General features: G+C 41.8%; 2 protein-coding genes across 8 annotated transcripts in view; one reads left to right on the forward strand and one right to left on the reverse strand.

The window, feature by feature from the left end:
* Window positions 1–639: 639 nt before the first annotated feature.
* gldn (gliomedin) lies at window positions 640–7,114 on the forward strand. 2 transcript variants are annotated; one of them, XM_086291709.1, is made up of 10 exons: window positions 640–1,426; window positions 2,970–3,021; window positions 3,109–3,126; window positions 3,278–3,376; window positions 3,897–3,998; window positions 4,097–4,213; window positions 4,443–4,523; window positions 4,608–4,733; window positions 4,830–4,980; window positions 5,072–7,114. In XM_086291709.1, the coding sequence occupies exons 1-10, from the start codon at window positions 884–886 to the stop codon at window positions 5,535–5,537; spliced, it is 1,755 nt and encodes a 584-aa protein (XP_086147835.1). In that variant the 5' UTR covers window positions 640–883; the 3' UTR covers window positions 5,538–7,114. The 2 variants fall into 2 exon arrangements, with proteins under 2 accessions (XP_086147835.1, XP_086147826.1); XM_086291700.1 differs by having other exon boundaries at window positions 4,608–4,980.
* The window catches only part of dmxl2 (Dmx-like 2), a 47,928-nt gene continuing 30,459 nt past the window's right edge, over window positions 6,355–23,823 (reverse strand). The window contains exons 31-56 of one of the 6 annotated variants that reach the window (XM_086291529.1): window positions 23,569–23,771; window positions 22,178–22,570; window positions 21,449–21,631; window positions 21,017–21,313; window positions 20,722–20,913; window positions 20,534–20,610; window positions 20,132–20,262; window positions 19,401–19,646; window positions 18,601–18,678; window positions 16,671–16,697; window positions 16,139–16,329; window positions 15,883–16,016; window positions 15,707–15,792; window positions 15,317–15,518; window positions 14,705–14,822; window positions 13,636–13,701; window positions 12,861–12,947; window positions 12,502–12,623; window positions 12,244–12,382; window positions 10,851–10,911; window positions 10,572–10,699; window positions 10,419–10,496; window positions 10,218–10,309; window positions 10,075–10,127; window positions 9,758–9,975; window positions 6,355–8,307 (exon numbers count right to left, since the gene is read on the reverse strand). In XM_086291529.1, the coding sequence (XP_086147655.1) occupies window positions 8,098–8,307; window positions 9,758–9,975; window positions 10,075–10,127; window positions 10,218–10,309; window positions 10,419–10,496; window positions 10,572–10,699; window positions 10,851–10,911; window positions 12,244–12,382; window positions 12,502–12,623; window positions 12,861–12,947; window positions 13,636–13,701; window positions 14,705–14,822; window positions 15,317–15,518; window positions 15,707–15,792; window positions 15,883–16,016; window positions 16,139–16,329; window positions 16,671–16,697; window positions 18,601–18,678; window positions 19,401–19,646; window positions 20,132–20,262; window positions 20,534–20,610; window positions 20,722–20,913; window positions 21,017–21,313; window positions 21,449–21,631; window positions 22,178–22,570; window positions 23,569–23,771 (3,812 nt within the window). In that variant the 3' untranslated portion in view covers window positions 6,355–8,097. Of the gene's footprint in view, window positions 8,308–9,757; window positions 9,976–10,074; window positions 10,128–10,217; window positions 10,310–10,418; window positions 10,497–10,571; window positions 10,700–10,850; window positions 10,912–12,243; window positions 12,383–12,501; window positions 12,624–12,860; window positions 12,948–13,635; window positions 13,702–14,704; window positions 14,823–15,316; window positions 15,519–15,706; window positions 15,793–15,882; window positions 16,017–16,138; window positions 16,330–16,670; window positions 16,698–18,600; window positions 18,679–18,939; window positions 19,123–19,400; window positions 19,647–20,131; window positions 20,263–20,533; window positions 20,611–20,721; window positions 20,914–21,016; window positions 21,314–21,448; window positions 21,632–22,177; window positions 22,571–23,568; window positions 23,772–23,823 lie in introns of all 6 variants that reach the window. The other 5 variants (XM_086291538.1, XM_086291548.1, XM_086291577.1 and 2 more) reach the window with 5 other exon arrangements.

Here is a 23,823-nt window from a genome sequence, read left to right on the forward strand (position 1 = left end):
GAGAAAAGCTTCAAATGCCTTAATTTCTTTTCTGCTGAATTGTCACCTTTCCAGTTAAATGTCATTTTTCAGTTCTAAATCAAAGCTGTGGAAATGGGCCATTGTTGCGCCTGGTGAATGGAAGCTGTGAGGATGTGACAAGGACGAGAGCCGGGGGGAGAAATTCAAGGATACAGGAGGTGGGAAAAAGGAGAGAACTCAGTGGAGCTATAGTGGTAATATGTAATGATGTAATGTATTTTCTTTTAATGCCATATAGGCCTAACAACAACAACAACAACAATAATAATAATAATAATAATGTAATTGTGTAATAATGTAAATGTACCAGTGAAGTTGTTTTTTTTCTGGTGTATTCGTGCTTTCTTGTAATGTGTTTGAGTCCTCTTGTGTGTTCATCATATATGTGCGCGTGCATGTGTGTGTGTGAGAGAGATGTCAGTCTGCCCACGGCGGTGCAGTAGAATGGGTTCAGATGAATATAAATCAGGTGACTGAACAGGCGGGGGTTTCTCCCCAGACAAGCTCAGAAGATTGTGTAATGCCCACTCCTACATCACTGGTTTGCATGTACACACACACACACACACACACACTCACACACATACATAACCCCATCTCCACTTGGTGAACAGCCACTGTATTTACCAGTCTGCCTTCAGACAGACCACCAGTGTTGAGCTCAGATACTGAAGCTGACTAGATTTTATTTAGAGATTTCAAACAAGCTGAACGAGAGCTTAAATTTCCGCTAAAGTCTTCCTGTCTCTTGGATTACTTTGAATTTTAGATGTTTTGATTTTTGTTGGGAGCACCTTGTTCCATAAGGTCATAGAGCTAACACATCCTCTGTGCTGTTTCACTGTTCTTTCATTCTCTTTGAATGCTGAGGTCAGTGGTTGACCCTCAGAAGAGAGGAGGTGAAGTGGTGACAATGTGGATTCCCACACCCAGCATGACTCTCCCTCAGCGGATGGTGCTGTACGGGACGTGTGTCGTGGCACTGATGAACTCTATAGGCCTTCTGGTGCTCTTGGTCCAGCAGAATCAGCAGTGTGCCAGGCTGGAGCAGACAGAGGCACGGCTGATGGAGGTGGAGCAGAGCTCTGTGGTGGAGTTTCTTCAAGAGGTGCCCAGAGGAGCAGCAGGGCTGCGGGCGAGCGTGGGGGAACAGCCACAATATCAGTACCAATACTCCAGGAACAAGAGGAGCAAAGAAGAGGAAAAGGAGCTACAGCAGGAGCTGCAGGAGATTCGCCAGGAGGAGGGAAAGGAGATCAGTGAGCAGGAGGCCAGCCAGGAGGTCGGAGAGGAAACCGACAAGAGGACGAAGCACGAGAAGCACAAGCAGCGGCACAGCCAGCACTACCACAAGGCGCAGGTGCAGGACGACATGATGATGATGATGACATACTCCATGGTCCCGGTGAGTCTAGATCCTTGAATGAGAGAGAGAGAGAGAGAGAAGGCAAGCCAGGACATTTAGAGCAGCTCAGCCTGCTTCCTTGTTTTGTGATTGCTTAATAATGCTGTCGCTAATGGTTCACTGGACTAATGGCTGAAAGTCGTAACGCTCATGGAGCCTGACGAGCTGGCAGCGCCGAAGGCTCCAGATCCTGTTTGTGGTAATATGATTACAGGAATTTTAGTTTAGATGTCCTAATCAAACTCCAACAGAATATTTCCATTTATCAAACTACTTTTTTGTAAACACACTTGAAGTTTAATTTTGTACCATTTTAAGCTTCTACTCAGCTACATTTCACAGAAAAACTGTAGTTATTTAACATACTGAGATTCTGCATTCAAATCATGCTCGTCTTATTGAATATGACTTACTCTAGTCACTGCCACAAAGTAAATATTATTACATATCAAATAATAATAATAATAATAATAATAATATTCCTCGCAGATAATTATGTATATATCTTAAATATTATTCTATAGATACTGACTTAAAAGCACTATACAAAAGAATTTCAACCAATGTGAATGACTGAATTTGAGCCAATGAATGTTAATGTAACTTAAAAAAGGAAACATTCCTGACATTCTCAGTAACATTGAACAGTCTGATTTCTTTGGAAACACTCTGTGAAACTCATTAACTAGCTTCTGATGACTCAGAGGGTAACGGTAAGGGTTTGGGGGCGTTATGTGTAGCTGGCGGATTTCAAGATGCATAATGGATGAAGTTAGAGCCACAAATTCAACTGTGAGACAACAGCAAATCAGATTTCAAGCTAGCACTTCAGTCAGTGCAGTCCCCTTTTGCTCTGAACATGAACCCTTTACCCTTCTGCAATCAAAGCCTAGACGAGTAAAACTAGTCAGTAGTTTTTGAACTACAAAACAGAAACTGGATGTTCTATTCTAGAGACTATCATATAAAAAGACTGGAGTTAGATTTACCCCATACATCCAAAGAAAGCGACATTTAATCTTCCTTTAGAGCACCTTGCCTCAGAGCAAAAGTGTGCAGCAGTCAGAGTTATTCTACCTGCACTTTAAAAAGGTGATGCCCGCCTTGCATGAACTAGGGTCAGCATCAACAAGCTCTTAATCTCCATGCAATATTTTAGCTCCTCTTGCTCTTTTCTCTATAATAACCAAGCTCAGAGTCAAATGTAAAACAATTAATACTCAGACTGTAGTAACATTTCTCATCTACCAAAATGATCAGTCAGTTTAATGTGTATGTCAGGCTCATGTTCTGGCCTGTGCACAGAATGCTGACTCATACCTACTGAGTGTGAACACCACACAATTAACACGATGCTAACTGCAGTTTCCTTAATGGCCGCTGGTGTCTTTTAACATGAAGGGGTTTCTGAAGTCTACACAGATAATCTTTAACTGGCACGTTAAAAGGTGCAGGGTTTTTATTTTTAATAGAGTAATTTTAGGTAAAGTATGCTGCTAAATTTACTGCATTAATATTTTTTCTATTTCCTCTTTTACTTCAGATCAAAGTGCTGATTGATATTTGCAACAGCACCAGGGGAGTCTGCATAGCTGGTATGTTTTACTCGTATGAATCATGTGATCATGTTCAGAATATTACTTTTAAAAAATTCTCTAACATTTCTAAACTTTCGTTTACAGGCCCTCCAGGTCCGCCGGGTAAGTCAACCCACAATTCCTAATCCAAATTTAAAACCTGCTGTAGGGTATGTCTCCTTTGTGGTTTAGTGACCCATATTCTTGATAAGTCTTTTTTTAATGTTTATTCTTTCGTTGAGTCCACAGTAAAGATTTTTTTGTGTTACTCTAGGTTTGCCTGGTGCAGATGGCCTGCCTGGACACAATGGGACTGATGGCATCCCAGGACTGAATGGACTTCCTGGGGCTGATGGGAAAAGAGGAAGAAAAGGTAAGGAATTAGTGCTTTCACTCGGCATCCATCCTTATTTTGTCCTCAGGAAATCTTGGCCATTTAAGCATAGAAGTACTGGCACAATGTAAAAGTCAAAAGGTTGAGTATAACCTGCAGAGAAAAGTATTAAAATAGCAAAAAAGAAGAAACAGCCACTTAAACTCCTTGGCATGCACACACACACACACACACACACACACACACGCACAGACTTCTTTCTGTCCATGTATCACAATGCAAGCAGAATTTATTCACATTTTTGCTTCATGAATGAGTGAAGAGTTTGAAACAGCTTTCTTCCCTTGCCGATATTATTCATCTCTGTGGTTTTGGGCTTCAGCTGAATGAACTGGAAAACTGTCTTCCAGTATTCTCCCACTTCACTCTGCTCTCCTCCACAGTGGATGGCATGATTCATGCCAGCAATTCAATGGGACAATTCATTTCAACAATGGGGCAAAGTGTATTGAGGTTACGAATACAATGTTCTAGCTATTTTGCACGGTGTTCTCCGCAGGGCCACCAGGTGAGAAAGGAGAACCAGGAGAAAGAGGGGAGCGAGGAGAGCTGGGCCCACCCGGAGAGAAGATCCAACCATCCAATGATGCCATTATTGAGGGTGAGTAGAACTTTATTGACTTGAACCATTTTGCAGATGACCTGAAATAAAAATAAATTTAAATGGATAACATTTAGACATTCTCTCCATTTGAGCAGGTCCACCTGGGCCTCCAGGACCACCTGGGCCTATGGGTCCTCCTGGCCCGCCGGGGCCTCAGGGGCCTCCCAGAACAGGGCACCGCAGAGCTCACCTCCAAGCTTCTCATAATCAGGGTGAGAGATCAGTCATAGTTTGCAGGTGACATTTGTGTTCCTAAAAACAGTTGTTGACAAAATAATTTTCAATGCAATCAAAGCTCTGGGTAAGAAGGTTCAAATTCTCTCTCTCTTTTTAAATTCAAAGACACCCCCCCCCCCTCCCCATAAAGTGTCTAATTGAAACCTTCTGACAAACTAGTCCATCAATGACATGACTAAAACAGGATGAAACTGCTTCTAACAGGGCTACATGCCATTCCAAATGATGAAACCTCACCTGTAAAGGAGACAGAAAAACTACACGAGAAGACTGCCAAAAGGAACGGTACGTTTCCAGAGGAGGTTGTGTTCATGTGCAGTCATGTGACCTGTGAGTAAATCCCCTGAGATTTTTTGTTTTTCCCCACAGACTGCCTGATTAAGTCTCTGATCAACCCCAGAAATGTGACAAAGATGAAAACCACATTTGGCACATGGATGAAGGACACCGCTCAGCTGAACGATGAGCGAATATGGGTGGCGGATCACTTTTCTGGTAGGCTGGTTACAGAGTGTCGCGCATGTGCTCCTGTCCCCACTTTTATAATCTCCACGTCTTTTAGCAGTAAAGATTTTGCTTGTTCTTCCCCAGGTCGCATGCTGAAGGAGTACAAAAGCATTTCCTTTTTCCAGAAGAACAGCAGCGACACCATAGACGTTATAAAGTACTATCAAGGCTGCGGCCACATCGTTCACAATGGCTTCTTTTATTATCATGCTGCTGGCACTCCCAGCATTGCCAAGTAAGCCTTAAAGCCACTCGATGCACATCAAGGTGATTTTTTATGACTTCCACATCCTTCATTTAGCAGCTTCCTGCTTGTGTGTTCACAGATTTGACTTCAGCACCAAAAGACTTCAGACTCTCACTATTGAAAACTCTTTGTACAACAACCTCGCCTACCTGCTCCCCAACTCTAAGACCTACTTCAAGCTGGCAGCAGATGAGAACGGCCTGTGGCTGATCTTTGCATCCAATGTTGACGAGAGCATCATGGTGGCCCAGCTGGACCAGAAGACCTTCTCCGTCACATCCTACGTGAACACCACCTATCCTCGCATCAAAGCCGGCAACGCCTTCATCGCCTGTGGCGTCCTGTATGTCACCGACACCAAAGACACCAGAGTCACCTTTGCGTTTGACCTGCTGAAGGGAAAGCCGGTCAATGTGACCTTTGACCTGAGGTCTGCTGGTGAAGTGCTGGCAATGCTCTCCTACAGCCCAAAGGACAGACACCTGTATGTTTGGGACCACAGCTACGTCAGGCTGTATGTGGTCCACTTCATCTCTGATGAGTGAGAAACATGATGTCCGAACACGACCGTTACAGTAAATACTGAGAGCAAAACGCCTGCAGACTTTCATCTATTCACTGCATCTGAAAACTGATAACACAAGAGTGACATACACTGTGTGTGTCGCTGTTTTAAATATATTGTCCCGTGTTACTTTTGTGTTAAGTGAAATTGTAATTGACCGTCAAACTATTTCACTAAAGTAAATATGGTTTTGGTTAACAAGACGTTTGCGCTGTTGCCTCACAGCTAGAAGGTCCTGGGTTTGAATCCGCCACCTGGCCAGGGCCTTTCTGTATGGAATTTGCATGTTTCCCCCGTGTAGTCCAGCTTCCTCCCACAGTCCAAAGACATCCGGTTAGTGGGGTGAGCTCAACTGGCAATTATAAATTGCCCATAGGTGTGAATGTTTGTCTGACTATCTGTTAGCCCTGCAGCGACTGCTGACCTGTCCAGGGTGTATCCATCCTTTCGCGGAAGAAAATGTATGAATGGATGGATGAAGGAAGTGCTGTATTTACTGTACATGGAGTTTTCAAAGGACACAAGATTTACTAATAGTGTGAAAACTTATCATTTTGTATAAGCTGGCAGTTTATGCCAATCAAACCTATAACTCAACTTTTGTTGCCATTTGCGTTTTTGCATGGTGGGTCACCACTGCTTGATTTTTATACAGATGTAACTCGTGATGTCCCTTCCCCCTCTTTTTGTACATATAGACAAACCTGCCTTTGTAAGGAAGCAGCACAGCTGTCTGGCTGCAAAGGATAATAAAAATAAAAATTAAAAAAAAGAAGAAAAAAAAAAGCGCCAAATCATCCTGATGAAATAAAAAGAATTTATTCACTTTACAAAAGGTAAAACTGACCATGACCTGTTCTCTTACACACCTTCAGGCTCAAGTACCCTAATAGGCCTCTACTCATAATAATGGCTTCTTTTCGACTGTTTGATGTGCACGTACACACGAACGCGCGCACACACACACACGACACCAGTGGGACCATTGGGGAAACACTTAAGATGCATACAGTACACACAGAGGGCAGAAAGAGAGGGAGAGAAACACAAATCTCTTTAATAAATACCATACATACACTTAACAAAAGTTACAACTAATCCAACTGGTATGATACAAACCAAAAATAAAGAAATGCCTTCATGTTTGTACAAGGTTGTTGTGATAGTTCATATATATATATTTATATAATTTATATAATAAAACTATTTCAAATGTTGTACTAGTAGGCCAAATAAAGCCAGACATTCATTTGTATATAATCGTTTCCTCTTTAATAACCTATTTATTTGAAATAAACTTTTAGTGTCTCCAGAATTTGAGTGCAAGTATCTATTCCTTATGGATGAAACAGTAAAAACAACTAGTGAGGTAAACACACTTACAGTAGACTGTTGCACATCTCCCAGTCAGATTACAGTAAAACCCCTTACATTCCTAAAATAAAAGGCAATAAGATAAATAGTTTTAGAAAGGAATGGTCAACCAAATGAACACAAACATAAATAACTTAAATAAGAAAATCAACTCAATTAAAAAAAACAACAAATAAAATAAAATCTTTGTGATAAAACCAGAAGTGAACCTTTGTGTTTCTGCTCTGGGGTGAGTGGGTGGGTGGATCTTTAGCGTTGTACCAGACAGATGGAAACACTGAAATCACAGTCACAGGAGTAAAACACACCGTCTTCCAAACAGGAATGTTCTAGCAGTGAGTCTGCCGCACAAACAGGCATTTGAGGGCAGGTGGGCGCGCAGACGTACAGATGGCAGACACAGCAGAGTGAACACGCACGCAGAGGGCCAAACTGGAGCGGGCTGAACCCAAACCATTATAGGCCAAGTGAGTGATGGGCAGCCAGTGGAAAAAGAGAAGGGGGGGGATACAGACAGGTGTCACTATCAGGACCAAATGCACCATCAACTCTTCCACGGAGCTGAGAAAGCTGGGCAAATAAAAGGCAGGAGGGTGGGGGGCAAAAACCATCGAAACAAAATGCAGATTCCAACAACTCGATTCACACTGGAAACCACTGACTTAATAACAAACCACGGTGCTGGTTACAGTAGATGCTAAGAGATTTCAGCTGTGGGCACAAAATGACAACAGTTACACACTTTTAAAATTTTTGCTTGAGCACTTTTACAGAGCACTATCAATAGACCTGTGATTGCACCGCATAACGAGAACAGGACATGCATAGCTTCCCTATGGACACACTCTAAGAGTAGAGATTCTTCGATAAAATTACAATAAAACTAGCTTTAAAATCAAGTATGATACCATTTGCTTGTAACTTTGTTTTCAGCCTTTGGGAAAATAAAATGTTTGCAGCTCCGTTTTTAATCTTCTGGATACGGCCAACAGTAAACTCATGAACACCGTTCATGCTGAAAGTTGCCAACAGCGTGGTAATCTTTTGACTAACTCTTCCCCCAGCAGCGTTTCTATTAATGCCTACAGAGTGTTACAGAAGCATTTCGGTTTTTTCCTCCACTTTCTGACCCTTTCCTCTTAGGACCCTCAGAATTACAAAAAGCATTACAGGGCGTCAACCAAGCTGCTGGGGATATTGTAGCGGTCTGGGAGGACCCTCATCTTTAGGGTGCCGTCTGCTCCGCAGGTGAAGATTCGGTTTCCGGGTCGCGTCTCCACCTGCATGACACCTGCGCCGATGTTCCGGAAGATGGACTGCTTGGCGTGCTCTATGCTAAAAGAGTGCATGAGCCCGTGGCCGGCTAGCTTCCACACCTGGGTACAAAGGAAGAGAGAGCGAGAACAGAGTATATAATTAGTTTCTCTTCCCAGGGTTTTCTGGATGGAAAAAAAAACAAACAAAAAAAACCCAAACAGATCATTTTTTAAATAATGAAACTGGAGAAATTAAAAACTATTTGGCTGGGGACACCACTTGTTTGGCATTTGTGATCAATTTGCATTTTTCCATGTTGTTTCTACAAAGAGACAAATGTGCTTTAAGGATCCAGACAACCCCCCCCAAAAAGGTGGTTGCTGGAGGTTGATGGCAGTAGCAGGAAAAGAGAAAGAGGTTGGACATGGGTATAGAGTGCTAATCTGTGTTTGCTTTTGTTTCTAGCAGGTTGACGCAGTTGCCGGTAGTTTGCATACCTTGACTTGTCTGTAAACACTCGCCAAGCAGAAGTGAAATGATTGAAAGTCTGATGCAAACAAAAAACAGAAAACAGACACAGTCTGCACCCTTTCAAATGTGTCAGTTACAGCGATCAGGCACAAATTTTACTTTGAAGGTGAGCAGCCTTAATTTCTGGTTTCCTTAAATGTTTTTACATTTCACAACATGTAGAGTAAATGGCGAGTATTTCCAGACAAGTTGGTGTCTTCCATGAAAACTACAGGTGATCACAGCAATTTTTATTAGCCAATCAACTAAGTCAGAATACAGAGAACACATTTATCAGTAATAAAAATAATTCTCAAATATTTCAGGACAGTAATTTCAACCAGTACTCCATGTGATTGTGCCAAACATTAACACACTGCTGCTTTGACTGTCACTGATAAATCCGAAGTCAGATTTGAATATATAACATACAGTAGTCTGTGTTTTAGTTAGTTCAGCCAAAGTCATAACAAACTATTTTTAGTGACAAGAAGAACAAGGCTTCCTGCAGCAGACAGTATGGCACCCACAGAGGCTTTATCATCAAATCAGTCTGAGTTTACATTAAAAGATAAAAGAATCTGAGTTGATTAAAAGCAGCATGAAAGACTCACTTCTCTAAATCTTTTGCCTTTAACATTTTCTTGTTCCTGCTTATAACATCTAAAACAAGAACGCAGTCATCCCGGCAGTGCAGTGTTGACCTTTAGACCGTATCACCTCTGTGTTTTAAGTCTTTGATCTCATCACCTTATACTGGAATACTTAATAAACAAACCACAACAGCAAAGCCTGAAAAACTAGACCTGGAATCTTAAATCCAGGGACAAAAGTGTTGTTTGAAGGCTAGAGAGCTGCACCAAATACTCCTCCAGTTTATGGATTAAAAAAAACAAACTTGGAATGAATATAAAATAATTCTCAGTAGTTTTGATGCTGAATGCTTTATACAGTGCTTATGTTTAATAACATTCACTGACACAAAAGGATATTATTCCTCAGCACACAATGTGAGCGTGTATCAGCAAGGAAGTGAGTGAGAGAAAGAGCATGCGTCACCTTCATGTTGCCCTCTGCAGAGCCAGTGACGAAGAAGTCCTCAAAGGCATCCAATGCGAGGGCCTTGATGGCTGAATCATGGGCCTGGAAAGTGTGGAGCAGCTGCCGCTGTCGGATGTCAAACACGCACACAAAGCCTTTTCTGCCTCCAGTAATCAGCAGCTGCTGTTTAGGAGCATACTGAAGCACAGTGGCCCCGTTCTCATGGCAGGGAAAAGCTGAAGGGGGAGGTAGGAAGTAAAAGTGGATAAACTTGAAATATAGGGAAAAAGAAAATCACTGAAACTCACTTATTAGAATAAATATGGATTTCTCACCATGCACCATAGTATTGTTAGGTGAAATCAGAGTGTCCCACAGGCAAACATTTCTATAAATAACATAAAGCAAAATATTATGCAGCTGGAAAAAATAAACAAAAAGAAAGAGAGCAGTGTTTGATTAGTCGTCCAAATCTGACCTGTTATCATTGGACTGTCCGGCCGTGGCGATGAGACTGGAGGATGTGATGAAAGCAAAATCCCCGCAGGTCTTAGTGTGGCATTGCCAACTCTGAGAGCAAGAACAGGAAAATAAAAGCACATTTTCATTTGAATTATACAGACCACTCATATTGTGTGTGTGCTGCGACTGTGAATAAGGAGGTGGGAGGGAACCTTACCAGGTACGGTTTAGGGTTGGACGATGTCTGGTTAACCTGCCAGAGACTGAGGAAGCCCTCTCCATCAGCGACTCCACACTACAAGAATGTTTCAGAGGAATCAGAACAATGGCACCGTACACACAAAACACAGTTGCTACTTTGTGTGTGTACCTTGTTGCCCTGGGAGTTGAAATAGAGACGGGTGACTCGAGCGTTGCCTGCTTGTCTGAAGCAAATGAGTTGCTGAGGTCTGTTCCATTCAAACATCCTCACGCTACCATCCTGAGCCCCAGTCATGTCTGATACACAGCCCCACACACACACAAACCAGGAAAAGAAAGGGAGAGAGATGTTGGGGAAAGAACAGGAATACAAAGCAGGAGAAGCTATATAATTTACTTATACGTGTTAAACATGTATACTGGTGAATCCTCTCAAAGTAGCACTCACAGTACTGATATATGGGATGGGATGTCATTCTCTTCACATTGTTTAGATTCCTCTTCATAATCTGAAAGACATCAATATAAACATACATTTATCTTGTAATTAGCTTAAATTAATTGGGCAAACAATTAAGTTAACTATCTGAAAACGTCAGGCCTGAAGATCAGCCTAGTGAGTGGTTGACGACCCCCTGAGCAATAACTGTTGCCCGTTTGGGTTCCACTCTTCACAGTGTCACTACCACTTAGCGTGCATTTAGCAAGTTTTTGCAGACAAATTGGTTTACACATTAATCAAAGGCGACCATATCAATCTGCTACCAGCCAAAGCAATCGCAAACAGCTATTCAGTGCAGCGCCGATCATCAGTGGTCATCAAGCAGTCTTTAGGCATTTTTAAGTGGAGCCTTGGGCTAACCTAAGCAGTAACGTGATTGGATGATGGGCTGACTGAGGCACCGTCTATGTGCGCAAGAGTTTAAATCACTTTTATCGAATCTTCTTCTCAGACACACATGACACTCGTTCAGGTGTGCACTCGTTCAGACTTATACGTGACTATGGTAAATTACACATCACTTCAAACATCAAGCAAATTTCTGCAGATCGCCTCAATATTCCAGCTCTTTTAGTTAAAACTCATTCCTGCACTTTCATGACTTCTTCAGCATCAACAATATCTTTAAAGTATTTTACATGCATGTAATTTCACATTTTGGTCATGAAAAAACTAATTTTGCTGCACATCAGAATATGATAATTGAATATGTTAAGAGAGCCCTCCTCAACCTTCACATTTAACAAAACCCCTTCCACAGTCGTTTGAACCTCTATGACACCCTCGGTCTTGTCCTCCTTTGTGTATCACACTAAACATTTATCACCGTGGCTGGGACACTGAGAACCTATCTGCGTGTTAGTCTGACGCAAATCTGTACCTTGGCTAGCCGTCTGAAAGGGCTTCTGATATCTGTGTTTATATTTGGCCATCACTGCCATGCAGACACACCCCCAGTCTGTATCTGCATCTACAGACTCAGCAGGCCAGCTGTTTAGTCGGCGTGGTTCAGCAGCGATAACAATAAAAAACAAACTTTGCCTGAAAACGTGCAAGCCCGGCAGACTGCTGAATAAAATCCCCAAATTAAATTGATTTTTTTCCAGAAGCAGAAGTTTTAAATGAAGCGTTTTCATTTTGTAAAAATACATCTAAATCTTTACTAATGAATATTATGAAATGAAACGACTGCAGAGTCATGCCACCCTTTCTATGAGCCCTGAAACAGAACTTAATCACCCCCTACTGGTTATCGCTAAATACTGCATATGTACTGCTGCCTGGTTTTGCTGGATTCAGGTTGCACAGCTGTGTAGATTTGCAGTGAAGAATCGCGTACCACACTGGCTCCCATACTGGTCTGACCACTACCGAGCCACGGCATGGATGCAGAGACTGGCATCTGCGGTGGTGCAAAGGGGACGGAGCTAGCCTGGGCAATATTGGTGTGCGAAGAACGATGATCTACATCATCAGAGCTGTAAAACAAACAAACAAAAAAACACAAGCTATCATTTAATCGGAGAGGAGACAGGGAGTGTGCAGTCCAGGCTCGGTGAGATTTGAAGGAAATCATATGATCTGCTGCTAGTCTGACCTGCGAGACTCCTTATCAAAGTCCTCCCCAATCCACGTGTAGGGCTGGACAGCTACTAGACTGGACACATCAACCTCTTGGACATCATGGGTGGAAGCCAACACTATTTCATTAGAGTTAGCCTAGGAAAGTAAGGAAGCACGGTGGATAAGGCGAGACAACACATATCACTAGCTTCTCTGAATTCCCAGAAAGTAACTGCCATGTATTTGCTACTTAAAAAAGATTTCTAGAAACCTTCATTCAATATAAATCTATCTAATAATCCTGTCTCCATGTACAGTGTCCTCAGAATCAAAGGAAATTATGAACCACAAGTTTTCCCCAGTATTTTACACAAGTTAACACCCACAACTGACCTTATTTATGGCAAATGCCATGATTATATCAGACTCCTTGTGGATGATTTTAGCTTTTCCTCCAGGGTAGCCCAAATCAGCCTCCACCTGGAAAAGACAAAAAGAAAAGGAAAACATCAAAGCTGAAGAGAGAAACACTAAAATAAGGTTCTCCTGGGTCAGATTAATGGTATGAAGGAGATTTTTTAAAAAATAAATAGACTTTAATTTCCCTCTAGTAGGATAGAAAACAGAAAATATTGACAAGTATGACTACTGAGCTTCTGGGCTGACACCCTCCAGTTAGAAAGCCTCGCCACCACACCCTGACAGTGAGCATGCAAGTTAGTAGGTTTAAAGTGTGTGCCATCTCATTTATGTGATTTTGAGTCCTGCAGAATCAGTCCAGCTAGAAAGGATGTGAGCTACACAGGGAGATGAGTTATTGATAGGTTTGGATATGAGGTTATGTGAGTGGATAAGTGTCCCAGTGAGAGGAAGAGATTAGACATTAGATCTAAGCCATAGAGCTTCGAGTAGATTTTATGCCAAAAAATTACCAGAGCAGTCACTATCAGGCCAAGCTAGAGAGGAGACATGCAGTGCTTTACCCCAGCATGGCGGGATCTCAAAACAAACTGCAAACCAAACCCTGTGCAACTGGTGCAAGATTTCTTTTAGTGTTTAATGCACTTGCTCCTTCAAGCTTGGCTTCGCAATGACTCTCCCAGACAGAAAAGATAGACAGATGCTCAGACAGAGCCAGGGCCTGGGCTGGTACAGTAAATGATACTACCTTATAGGAACTGCTAGCTCCTGCTTTGCAGTGTGGGCTTATACGGTCCGTATGGTTCTCTACAGACTACACACACACAGAGGCAATATAGACACAGGACACACCAACACAGCACGACACAACACACATGCACAAACAGAAAAATAAATCATGAAATGAAAATGAAAAAAATTAACAAAGCTGACAGGATATTGTATACTTGGTGATAAAATGGGAGTAAGTCAGACATGTTGCAGCAGGTATGGAGACATCTTACTATTACAGCTGAATTTGACATGATGTTATTCCAGTTAGCGAAAAAGGTTTTAATTATTAACTAGGCATGAGGACAAGAATCTATAGGAGGTTTTTTTTTTTAAGTTCGAGCTGCATTGGCAGTCTGTCATAAAAGTGACTGATTCAGACATCACAGAAGGCAGTGAACCATCTTATACTTGATTATATGTTAAAGGAGTCAAAGCAAAGATAAGAAAAATATTAATAGTGATAAAAATGCTCACTCGGTGCTTTAAAAAAAAAAAAATTTAAAAAAATCAAGGGATGAATTTAGATACATGACTAAAAAAAATTACCAAATTGCCATTTCCAACTAATAGACTGCAAAAATATTCCAAAGAAAAGATCTGGGAAAAAAATAAAAAATATCTGGACAACCGAGCATCTGGATACCGTTTTCCATTTTTAAGGGAAAACCTACTGTGGACATGCGGCACACTAAGAACTAAAGTTAAATTAAAAGGCATATAAAATATGTTATTTTTGTAAAAACTGTTCGGATACTTCACTTTGGTAGGGCTAGTTGTTTGATGCCTACAAGGATCATAAATCTCTGTTTATAGGCGTCGTGTCTTTACGTGTGGTTAACCTGGGCTAATGTCAGCAAATCCACTTCAGAAATTTTCTATGACAATCATGTGTTACACTAAGATGAGGAGGAAAAAAAAGAATAAAAGAAAAAACCAACATAATATAGTTGCTGACTAATGTGATGTTCAAGTACTTAAAATTCATAAAAGAAATTATAAACTTCATCTAAGGAAAAAACAAAAATTAAATGCCATGTGCCGACCTCGCTCTGCTTCCTTTTCTTTGTGAAGATGTAACGGATTAATGTCTCCTGAAGAACTTCCTGTTTGACCAGGAAATGCCACAGACGTCGGGCTGGAAAGGACTGGTGGTTCCTTGTCCTAAAGAAAAAAAAAGTGGATGAAAACAAGGTGATCACAAACAGGCTGTTTGTGACTGTCACTTTGAAAAATCAGAAGCAAAGAAACTAACAGAGTAACACAAATTCCTGTAGTCTGCATGGAAGAAAACTGTCTTGTCTGCAAACACTTGCCAGAAATCTTTAGCAAGTAAAGCCTGAAAAAACACGAAAGCTTGAAGAAATGTGATGTGAATCTGGAAAGAAAGAACAGCCATTTTCAAAATTCAAGTTATGCCTTCTGGCTGAAACCAATATGTTTCTAAGGGTGGAACTTGTTTTCCATTTCCAGTCGATTTACACTTATTTCACTACCACTTGTGAGCAGTTAGCGAGTTGTTCGGAGAGAATACTGTTTTTTCCCCCCAGCAACCTTTGGTCACTAACTGGTGTCTACATCTGTGCTACTGAGGCCTTATCTATTTATCTGCTGTAAGTACAAAGACAAAAATTACATATAGATGATGTAATACTCACTTGAAGGGTGTGTTGTCAGGCTCCAGCATGGCCTTATGTCGCAGTATTGCAGGGCCACCTCCTGTGCTGAGGTCAGTAGGGTAAGTGTTGATGTAGTTGGGAGGTGGGCCATCAAACGTATTCATTCGCTCCAACAGAAGCTGCTCCCAGGTCTCCAAAGTCTTCAAGGCAGCATTGCTCAGAGGGGACGTGACTGGCAGCTCTGTGACACAAACACATATACAAATTTGATATTCAGAAGCAAAAAGCTATGAAGCGTTTATCTGTGGATTCCATATGATTAACAAATTATTGTTGAAATGTCCTAAAATATTTCCATGCACCTTCATAAAGAATGCATCGCTTACGTTTAGAGAGGCGTTTAGGATCGGTCTTTTGGCGAGCATGTACCTGTAAAGTCCAGGCCAGTGAGAGGAATGAAGTTCTTGACATTGTGATAAGCCAGTTTCACCATGACCAGGCGGATCAGAAACCAGCTACATAACCCACAAACACACAAATAATTAAAATATGAACCTCAATGAGTCTCAGAGGAAATAAAGAGAAAGAAGCATGGCTGGCTGTACCTGTAAGAGTTGGGGTCAGAGTGCTCAGTCATCTGTGTGTCAGATAGGAAGGCGTCATCATCATCTTCGTCATCCTCGGCACCGCTTTCGTCTGAGTCATACAGGGCGTTGCTGTCTGACAGCGGCAGGAAAGGCTGAGAGGGGAAATGATCAGCAAAGAGTAAATGAAAGGCTTAAATATGTATATTGTTTTGTTTTGTTTTTTTAAACCTTAAATCTGAAGCAAAGATTCAGTTTGACAGCTTTACTCTCTTACTTTGGCCACAAAATAGTCCCACATGCTCAGCTCTGGGGGAATGAACTTCTCCCTGTAGGTGGGTCTTTCAACGGGAACAGGAGGTGGCGTGGCAGGTGTCTCCTTTACAGGGCGTCCAGGAACCAGCATCCTCATGTTGAATCTGCGTCTGTATCGGTCCACATCCTCTGCTGGGGGCTGAGGGGGAGCCACTGTAGCAGAAGAAGAATGAAGAAATGGTATATTTCAAACACAAGACAATTTGAAAAGAGGTCTGCAGTGTGCTGCATTTTATACAAAGGCTGAAGATCAGCTGAAACTCAGCATCACTTTAAATTCAAAAAAGAAGAAAGAAATAGATCCGGAGGAAAAGTACTGCATCCACATCCTACATAAAACACATAATACCTGAGAAAGGAGGCTCCTGTCTGCACCTAACTTCAGTCACAAATGACACGTCATACACTTTTGGAAAGGAGAAATACAAAAAGGCACAAAAAGCACACGTTTGGGATGTAAGCACAGGGCAAGAAACACTCGCTAGTACACAAACCTGCACCATTATCCAGGATGACCATCTCTGGTATCGCACCAGACAAAACAAGACAAGACACAAACCAGAGTAGACAGTGCAGTTAGACACACAGATACTGCACAGTCCATTACATAATAGAATCAGTGAATATTTCATGTGTGGGCACAAAGAACACATCAAACGATGGCAAATTTCTTCAGCGATCATGTGCTAAGCATTTCCTCATATCCACAGCACTTAATAGGCAAACAGGATGAGACTGGCAACTACAGTATGTTAAGGTTAAAATGAGTTAATTAGAACATGACAGTTGGGCATCAGCATGTACCTTTTCTCTAAAGCTGTGTGACTGTGGCATGCATGCAGGTTTGCCGCGGCCCTCAAAAGGACAATTTTAACAAGTGATTTTTATCAACAGGCTGGCATTTAAGATGGCCTGTCCTCTAAAGGAGCTCTTCAAAAGGCCCCTGGCCTTGCTCAGAGCTGCCTCAAGCTCTAGAGATGTGGAGTCTAAATGCCAGTCCCCATCTTCCTCCCTCACAAACACAATGTGAGCACGGTATACTCTGGCCTGATGAATATGGATGAACAGTGTCAATTTCAGCCAACAGTGACACAGTAGAGCTGTGAGCACTTTGGGAATGGCTTAGTTTTTGAAATAAACAGACAAACACCTGAATCATGTCACACAAGCGCTAGTATAAATCTATAATGCAGTAACTAACTCAACTGCAAATTACTTACGTACACCAACTCCATTTGCATTACTTCAAAATACAATCCCAGTTTCAAGAGAGTTGGGATGCCGTGTAAAATGCAAATTAAAAACAAAATGCAATTTTTGCTAATCTGTTTTCATCACAGTAGATCATAGAAACCATATCAAACATTTGAAGGGAGATTAAGTACCATTTTAAGAAGGATATTAACTCGTTCCCAATTTGATAGCAGCAACATGTCTCAAAACAGTTGGGGCAGGGCCATGTTTACCCACTGTGCAGGATCCAACCTTATTTTAATCTGTACAGTCAGGACTGTCTGAGCAGAGCAGCTGCTGGACTTTTGGGAGAGGAATGCTGTCCCATTCTTATCTGATATGGGAATGCAGCTGCTGAAATCTGCAAAGCTTTCCCTGAAAAACTAATCTGAATGGGAGCACATGTTCCTCTAAAACCTGTACATACCAGTCAGCACTGATGGTGTAATTCCAGATGTGCAAGCTGCTAGTTCCATAGGTACTAATACAGTTCCATATCATTTCTGAACGGAGCGCTCTCCTCTTTAGTCTGGAGGATGGTGCGTCCATGTTTTAACAAAAAAAAGAATTTCATCTGACCACAGATCAGTTTTTCTAGTTTGTCTGAGTCCATTTGAAATTAAGTTTGATCCAGAGAAGACAATGGTGTTGCATTCTCTGGCAACGGCCTTGTCCTTTGTGCACAGGGAAGATTTCTCCAGGTTCCTTGAATCTATGAATTTTCTTGAATTTATGGACAGTAGATGATGAGATTTTAAAAGTTTTACACTGAAGAGGACCGATGATCTTCAGCTCTTGGAGATGCTCTTTTTTTTTTTTTTTTTACAAAGCAATCATGTTAGTGACATGTTGTAAATGAACCTGATTAATTGCAAAATGTTACTTTTCAGGCCTTTTGTCACCCTGTTTCAACTTTTGGTATTTGTTGCTGTCATCAAATTCAAAGTGAGCAAATATTTTTCATGAAAGAGTAAAATATCTCAATTTAAACATCTGGTAGGGTTTTTGTGTTTTATTGTAAATAAAATATAGGTTTAAGAAATGTGTAAATTATTACATTCTGTTTTTGTTTAGATTTAACACAGCACCGTAGTGGTTTTCTTGAATTGTGGTTGTATTTCATTCTAAAATCTGGACAACACACAAGTAGATATTTAGCCTGAACGCTACAGGAAGCCTCTGAAAGTGTACCTGGTTTAGTCTCAGATTCACATATAGTGGGCTGCTCAGCATTGGCCTCTGAATACTCGTTGCTAGGCCCAGCTGGTGCTTCAGTGACACAAAATGAGCACAGAGGACGTTACAACATGTACATGCAATGCAGTATACACACACACAAACACACACACAGCTGTTGGCTTGTCATAACAGTAGTGGATTTTTTTTGTTTTGTTTGTAATGCTCATTCAGCAGTAGCTTCACGATAGAGTGGTGGGTCATTCAAGCAGCTGCAACAATGCAAACCTTTACAATTACCATGCACTGCAATTCTGCAAACCAGCACTGCAATCCACCAGCCCAGTTACTCACAGCTGGTGTTAGCTGCAGATACCACAGTGCCCACCCCCTCGTCCCTTAAAACAGGAGGAGGGGGACGTTTAGGGCGCTGGGTTTCAGTAGGGGTGACAGTGGGGTTTGAGGTGAAGTTGCTCTGCTCTGGTCTTCCTGTCTCTTGAGACTCCTCTGGCCTGGCTGCCTCAAAATCAGCTGGCGCTGGGACACAGGGCAGAGGGCACACTCACACAAGACGCTACACACGAGTAGCAGCAGCATGTTAGGAGCATCAACAGGACAGTGCTAAGTAAATATCTATGCGATAATACCAAAAGTGGAAGTGATCAGAGATGTTAAAGGGAAAACAGACGTGGGAGGAAAAAGGTCAACTTCATGTGCTGAATCAAGGGATAAAGGCAAATAATTACAACCATGAACAATGTTGACATGGTAAAGATAAAGGTTTTAGATCGCCAACTACCAAATTGTCCTTTTACCTGGTGGAGCCTCAGGCCTCTTTGGCTTAATGACGACTTTGGCCCCTCCTCCGAAGACTGCGGCCCACACCCGGTTATTGAGGGGATGTGCTGCCAGGCGGAAGAGTTCATTGCTGCTGTGAGTGCCCAGGCCATGGATTAGCAGGGAAAGATAAACTGCCACAACAGCTTCACACAGGAGCACACTGAGCTTTGGCTGGTCCTCGTCCCTCGCAGATGTCAACAATGAAATCAGGGACGACACACCTGCATAGAGGGGAAGCACATCCAACGTGATAAACGTGCAACAGATTACCCCCTAATTTACACAAATAACTTCCACAGGCAAACAAAAACACCATCTCAGCACCATCGAGAACCCATTTATGAAACCTTTTCAGGATGGCGTGATCAGTCTCTTTCTTTCCATTTCCTTCCCAGAGGCCACTGAGCTCCTATTATAGAACACCATCTGCCCCTCTGCATAAACACAGACTGCCTGCTTTGCTCTGCTCTCTCTCGTCCTGCTCTTCACATTTTCACAAAATACTGTCCTTGATGTTTACACAGAAAGCCATTTTCCCCATCCTATGCATCTGTGAGGATCCTCAAATATGACTTCAGTTTCATTTTGTAAAACTACAAATTAGAGCAAATGTGTTATTATATTCTAATCCAAATCCTCTCTTCAGTCAGAATCAAACCAACTCCCCAAATACACCACTGGGTAGCAAAGTAAGAGGTCTTATTACCTGGCCACTGTGCAGGTGCAGAGGTGGGAGTAATATGCTCTTCAATGCTTTCTGTGCGGCATCGTTTCCTCTCACTGAGCAAAAGGCCCTGGTAAACCATCCCTGTAAACTGGTTGGCCTCTGTTTGACTGCTGCAACGCAACCAAAACATTAAACGATAAAGTCACAACAGCCCAAAACATGCATGTTCAACATTTTGTTAAATATATTTATTCTTCTTTCATAGTGTGAAACTCAAAGATACAAATGTCTGAACAGACCTGGAGTCAGACTAAGCTACACAAGCACAGCATCAAAAACAATAGTTCTCAACTACTAAATAGCAATGAGCGCATACTTTGAGCACAAGGGTAATGTGAAGCCAGTTTTGGTTTCTGGATCTGTTGCAATGCACGTGTTTACCTGTAGCTGTGACTGTCACAGAGTGCTTGATAGATGCAAGCAGACAGAGATGCTGCTAGCGTGTGCAGAGCGTTCACCTAAAAACATGAACATCACTTTTCATTATTCATCCCCAAACTGAACAACCAGACAGTAAGACTTTCAGTCATCTTAAAATGAAGTTAGAGATTTGTTTTTAAAGTACTGACCCGATCGTCCATGATGTCCGGATGTGGTGGGGTCTCCATGAGTGTGATGGTGTAGAGGATGTCGTGTATGTGATTGCTGAGGTGGAGAACAGGGTTGGCTATGACTGTCTTGGTGGGGGCAATGTAAGCAGATAACAGGGGCAGTGTAGTAGGCAGAGGCAAAGGGGACTGCAGCTGCTTCACTGTGGTCTCCTACAGAGTATGACAAAAAGTGAATTTGCCTTCTCTGTAAACTGTTTTGTACTAATAAAAAACAAACATATATAATGACATATGTATAAAGGTGCATGCATACCTGCTGGCTCTCCTGCAGGAGGAACAGAAGCTCCATGCGAACAGAGGTGACTCCGCCTCCCTTGGCTCCATGAAGGCTGCAGTAGGATAGAAACACTCTGAGCAGGGCCTGGTTCTTCCTCAGCCATGCCTTGCGCCTCTCAGAGTGCTGCTGTTTGGCCTGAAGCCGGCGGCGCTCCATCTGATGACGCTCATAGGCTCCGGCGTCTGTTCGCTCCAATACGTCATCTGATATGTCCACCGATGTTGAGCGTTCTCCCCAACGCTCCACCTCTGACTCTTCCTCCTTTCCTTCCACCTGAGTTGATAACGTTTATGGTAAAAAAAATAAAATAAAATAAATTACAATGAACCAGAACTGAAAAACATTTATAGAAACATTCAGCAGTTTTTAAAATAGGCTAAAACAACATCAAATAATATTAAAGTCGACCTTGTAGTTGCAGATTTTATGCATGGCTGCTATCTCCTTCTCCAGCCAGTTGTAGAGCTGAAAGCGGAGCTTCCCTCCGTCCACCTCAAAGCCTGTAGCCAATGTACGCAGCTCTGTCATGAGGATCTTCAGACAGGCACGGAACTTCAGCTGCTCTGCTATCACGTCGACCTCCGACTCGCCCTGAAATACATGCGAGTGACTTAAAGGACAAAGACCGTGCTTTGTAGCCTTGAATTTTATATTTGGGGCCGACCCAATTTGCAAATCAAGCCCAAAAACACTCTCTGACACCTTTGCTGCAAGTTTCCACCTTTTGGAGAAGACCCCACCAGAAAAAACATGTTTTTCTTTTCTCATTCAAGAACACTACATCTGAATGAGAGTCGAACCCTCACAATTGTTTTTTATTATAATAACGATTAAATTACATATCCTAATAAACATTATTCTCTCCCTGCTGAGTGTTCAGGCAGGTCTTCTTTGATGTGTTAACTCCAAATAAAAATCCTTTAAATGTAACATTTTGGTTTGTATCTGTCGTCTCCTATATGCCAGATAAGACAGTAAAGAAACTAGATAAGGATGTGCCTTCATACAACATCAAAATGAAGTTGTTTTTTTTCCCTGTTTTGGTATTTTAACTGTGCAACCAAAGGAAAAAAACACAATAAAATAAAATCTGAGATCTCCACAATTACTCAAGGAGATTCTAGATATTATTGCTACCTGTGAGTCCTCTCTTTGCAGTTTCTGGCTGCCTTTTCCTGAACCTTCCTCTCCTTCGGTTTCCAGCTCTGGTTTCTTCATGGTCAGACCACCATCGTCCTCATCCTCATCATCTTCCTTGACATCTCCCCAGTCCAGCTTCAGCTCATCTTCCTCTACCTTCACCATAGGCTGGCTCCAGTCCAACCCACCAGTGCCATCATTTCCTCCCCAGGCCTGTGTCGGTGCTGCTGGAGAGCCCCAGTCCAAACCTCCCTGAGTGCCATTTTCCAAGGGTTGGCTTGTGTTTAAATTGGCCTTGGATGAAGCCTTGCTGAGAGGCGATGAGCCAGACTTCTTGCAAACCTTGGGGATCTTGGAAAGTACTTCCAGAGCTAAAACTGGGCAGCCCACCTACAAGATTCAGAGATTATATAATATGTATATGAACTTTTGTTATATAATCTCGGCATGCATGCTTTTGTAGTTATCAGAATGATACATAGGGGGATGGAAGTGATAAATTACAATTATCTTTCTTATTGTAACAAAGTGGATTTTTTTGTCTACAATGATGATTATGTAAAAGGTATGACATCAAACAGCAACAGCTAAGGCCTAAATCTGAATCCTAAATTCACAAACTCTGGTGGGTCAAGCAAAAATGTTAGTTTCTTAGTTACAGCTTATCTAATTTCCTTCATTTCACACTCAATGACATCCTGGCTGGGTTAATGCAACATGTAATTGAGAGCCTCCAAGTATAGTTTTTATTCCAGTCTATTTTTTCCTGTTATAACACTGCTACATTTCATTTCCCTTTAGAGGAGTAGAAAGAGAGCAAATTCAGCAGATCTTCATGGAGCAAAAATACAATAATGTTCTGTGATCGAGCCCAACAACAATATCATGACTTATTACTGCATTTCTGCTAAACTACAAGGCAAAAATATTCTTTCTCTTTCCCTGCAAAATTGTATGCGACTGCAGTAAACTGCGTGTAACAAATTTTGCATCCTTTGATAGTGGAAGTTGATTCTTGTGTAAAGCTGTTTGCTGTGTTTGTGATTTATTTATGAAGCTCATGAACATCACGGTTTCACCCTATCCTGTTTACCCTAGTCCTGCGATTTCAGAGGAAGCAGTCTGGACATTAAAAATTGATCATCAGTTACAGGCACAAGCAACAAAGTGCACTTGAATTTATAGGCTAAAAATGTTCTTTGCTAGTTGTGTCAGAAGGCGATGATTTCACTAATCTTTTACTCTTGTCCTTACCATTTTAATGTTTACTTCAATTGTAACTGCCTCACTTTATACTACATATTTATACTTACACATATAATGTACAAGTTCCCAACTCCATCAAGAGAACTGGATTGGAGTAAATAGCTAGATTAGTATGGACTCACCTTGAAGTGTGCATTGGCCGTAGTGAAGAACAGTTTGCGCTCTATGAGGTTGATCTCATCTGCGCTGCTCTTTTCAGCAGTGAGGCCTACTGTTGTTGCTGTGCCCGCTGGATTTGCAAAGTGGCGGCGAATGATCAAAGGGTGTGTCCTTAAGTAGTTATAGAAGCTAAACACCACAGGGTTGCAAGCCTTAACCATCACATCTGATGCACAAAAATGGAAAGAAAAGGGAGAAAATATTTATTTCAGGTGAAA

This window comes from Aulonocara sp. 'chitande type north' Nkhata Bay, linkage group LG1, assembly GCF_057382095.1.
Source record: "Aulonocara sp. 'chitande type north' Nkhata Bay isolate Kocher_YH1m ecotype deep benthic linkage group LG1, A_spYH_male_GT1.1, whole genome shotgun sequence".
Taxonomy (NCBI): Eukaryota; Metazoa; Chordata; class Actinopteri; order Cichliformes; family Cichlidae; genus Aulonocara; species Aulonocara sp. 'chitande type north' Nkhata Bay.

Bases quoted from the DNA above. Each gene is read 5' to 3' on its own strand.
- gldn (XM_086291700.1), top strand. From the start codon at position 884: ATGCTGAGGTCAGTGGTTGACCCTCAGAAGAGAGGAGGTGAAGTGGTG. The intron at 1,427-2,969 runs GTGAGTCTAGAT...CTTTTACTTCAG, and splicing joins TGACATACTCCATGGTCCCG to ATCAAAGTGCTGATTGATAT. The intron at 4,524-4,607 runs GTACGTTTCCAG...TTTTCCCCACAG, and splicing joins GAAGACTGCCAAAAGGAACG to ACTGCCTGATTAAGTCTCTG.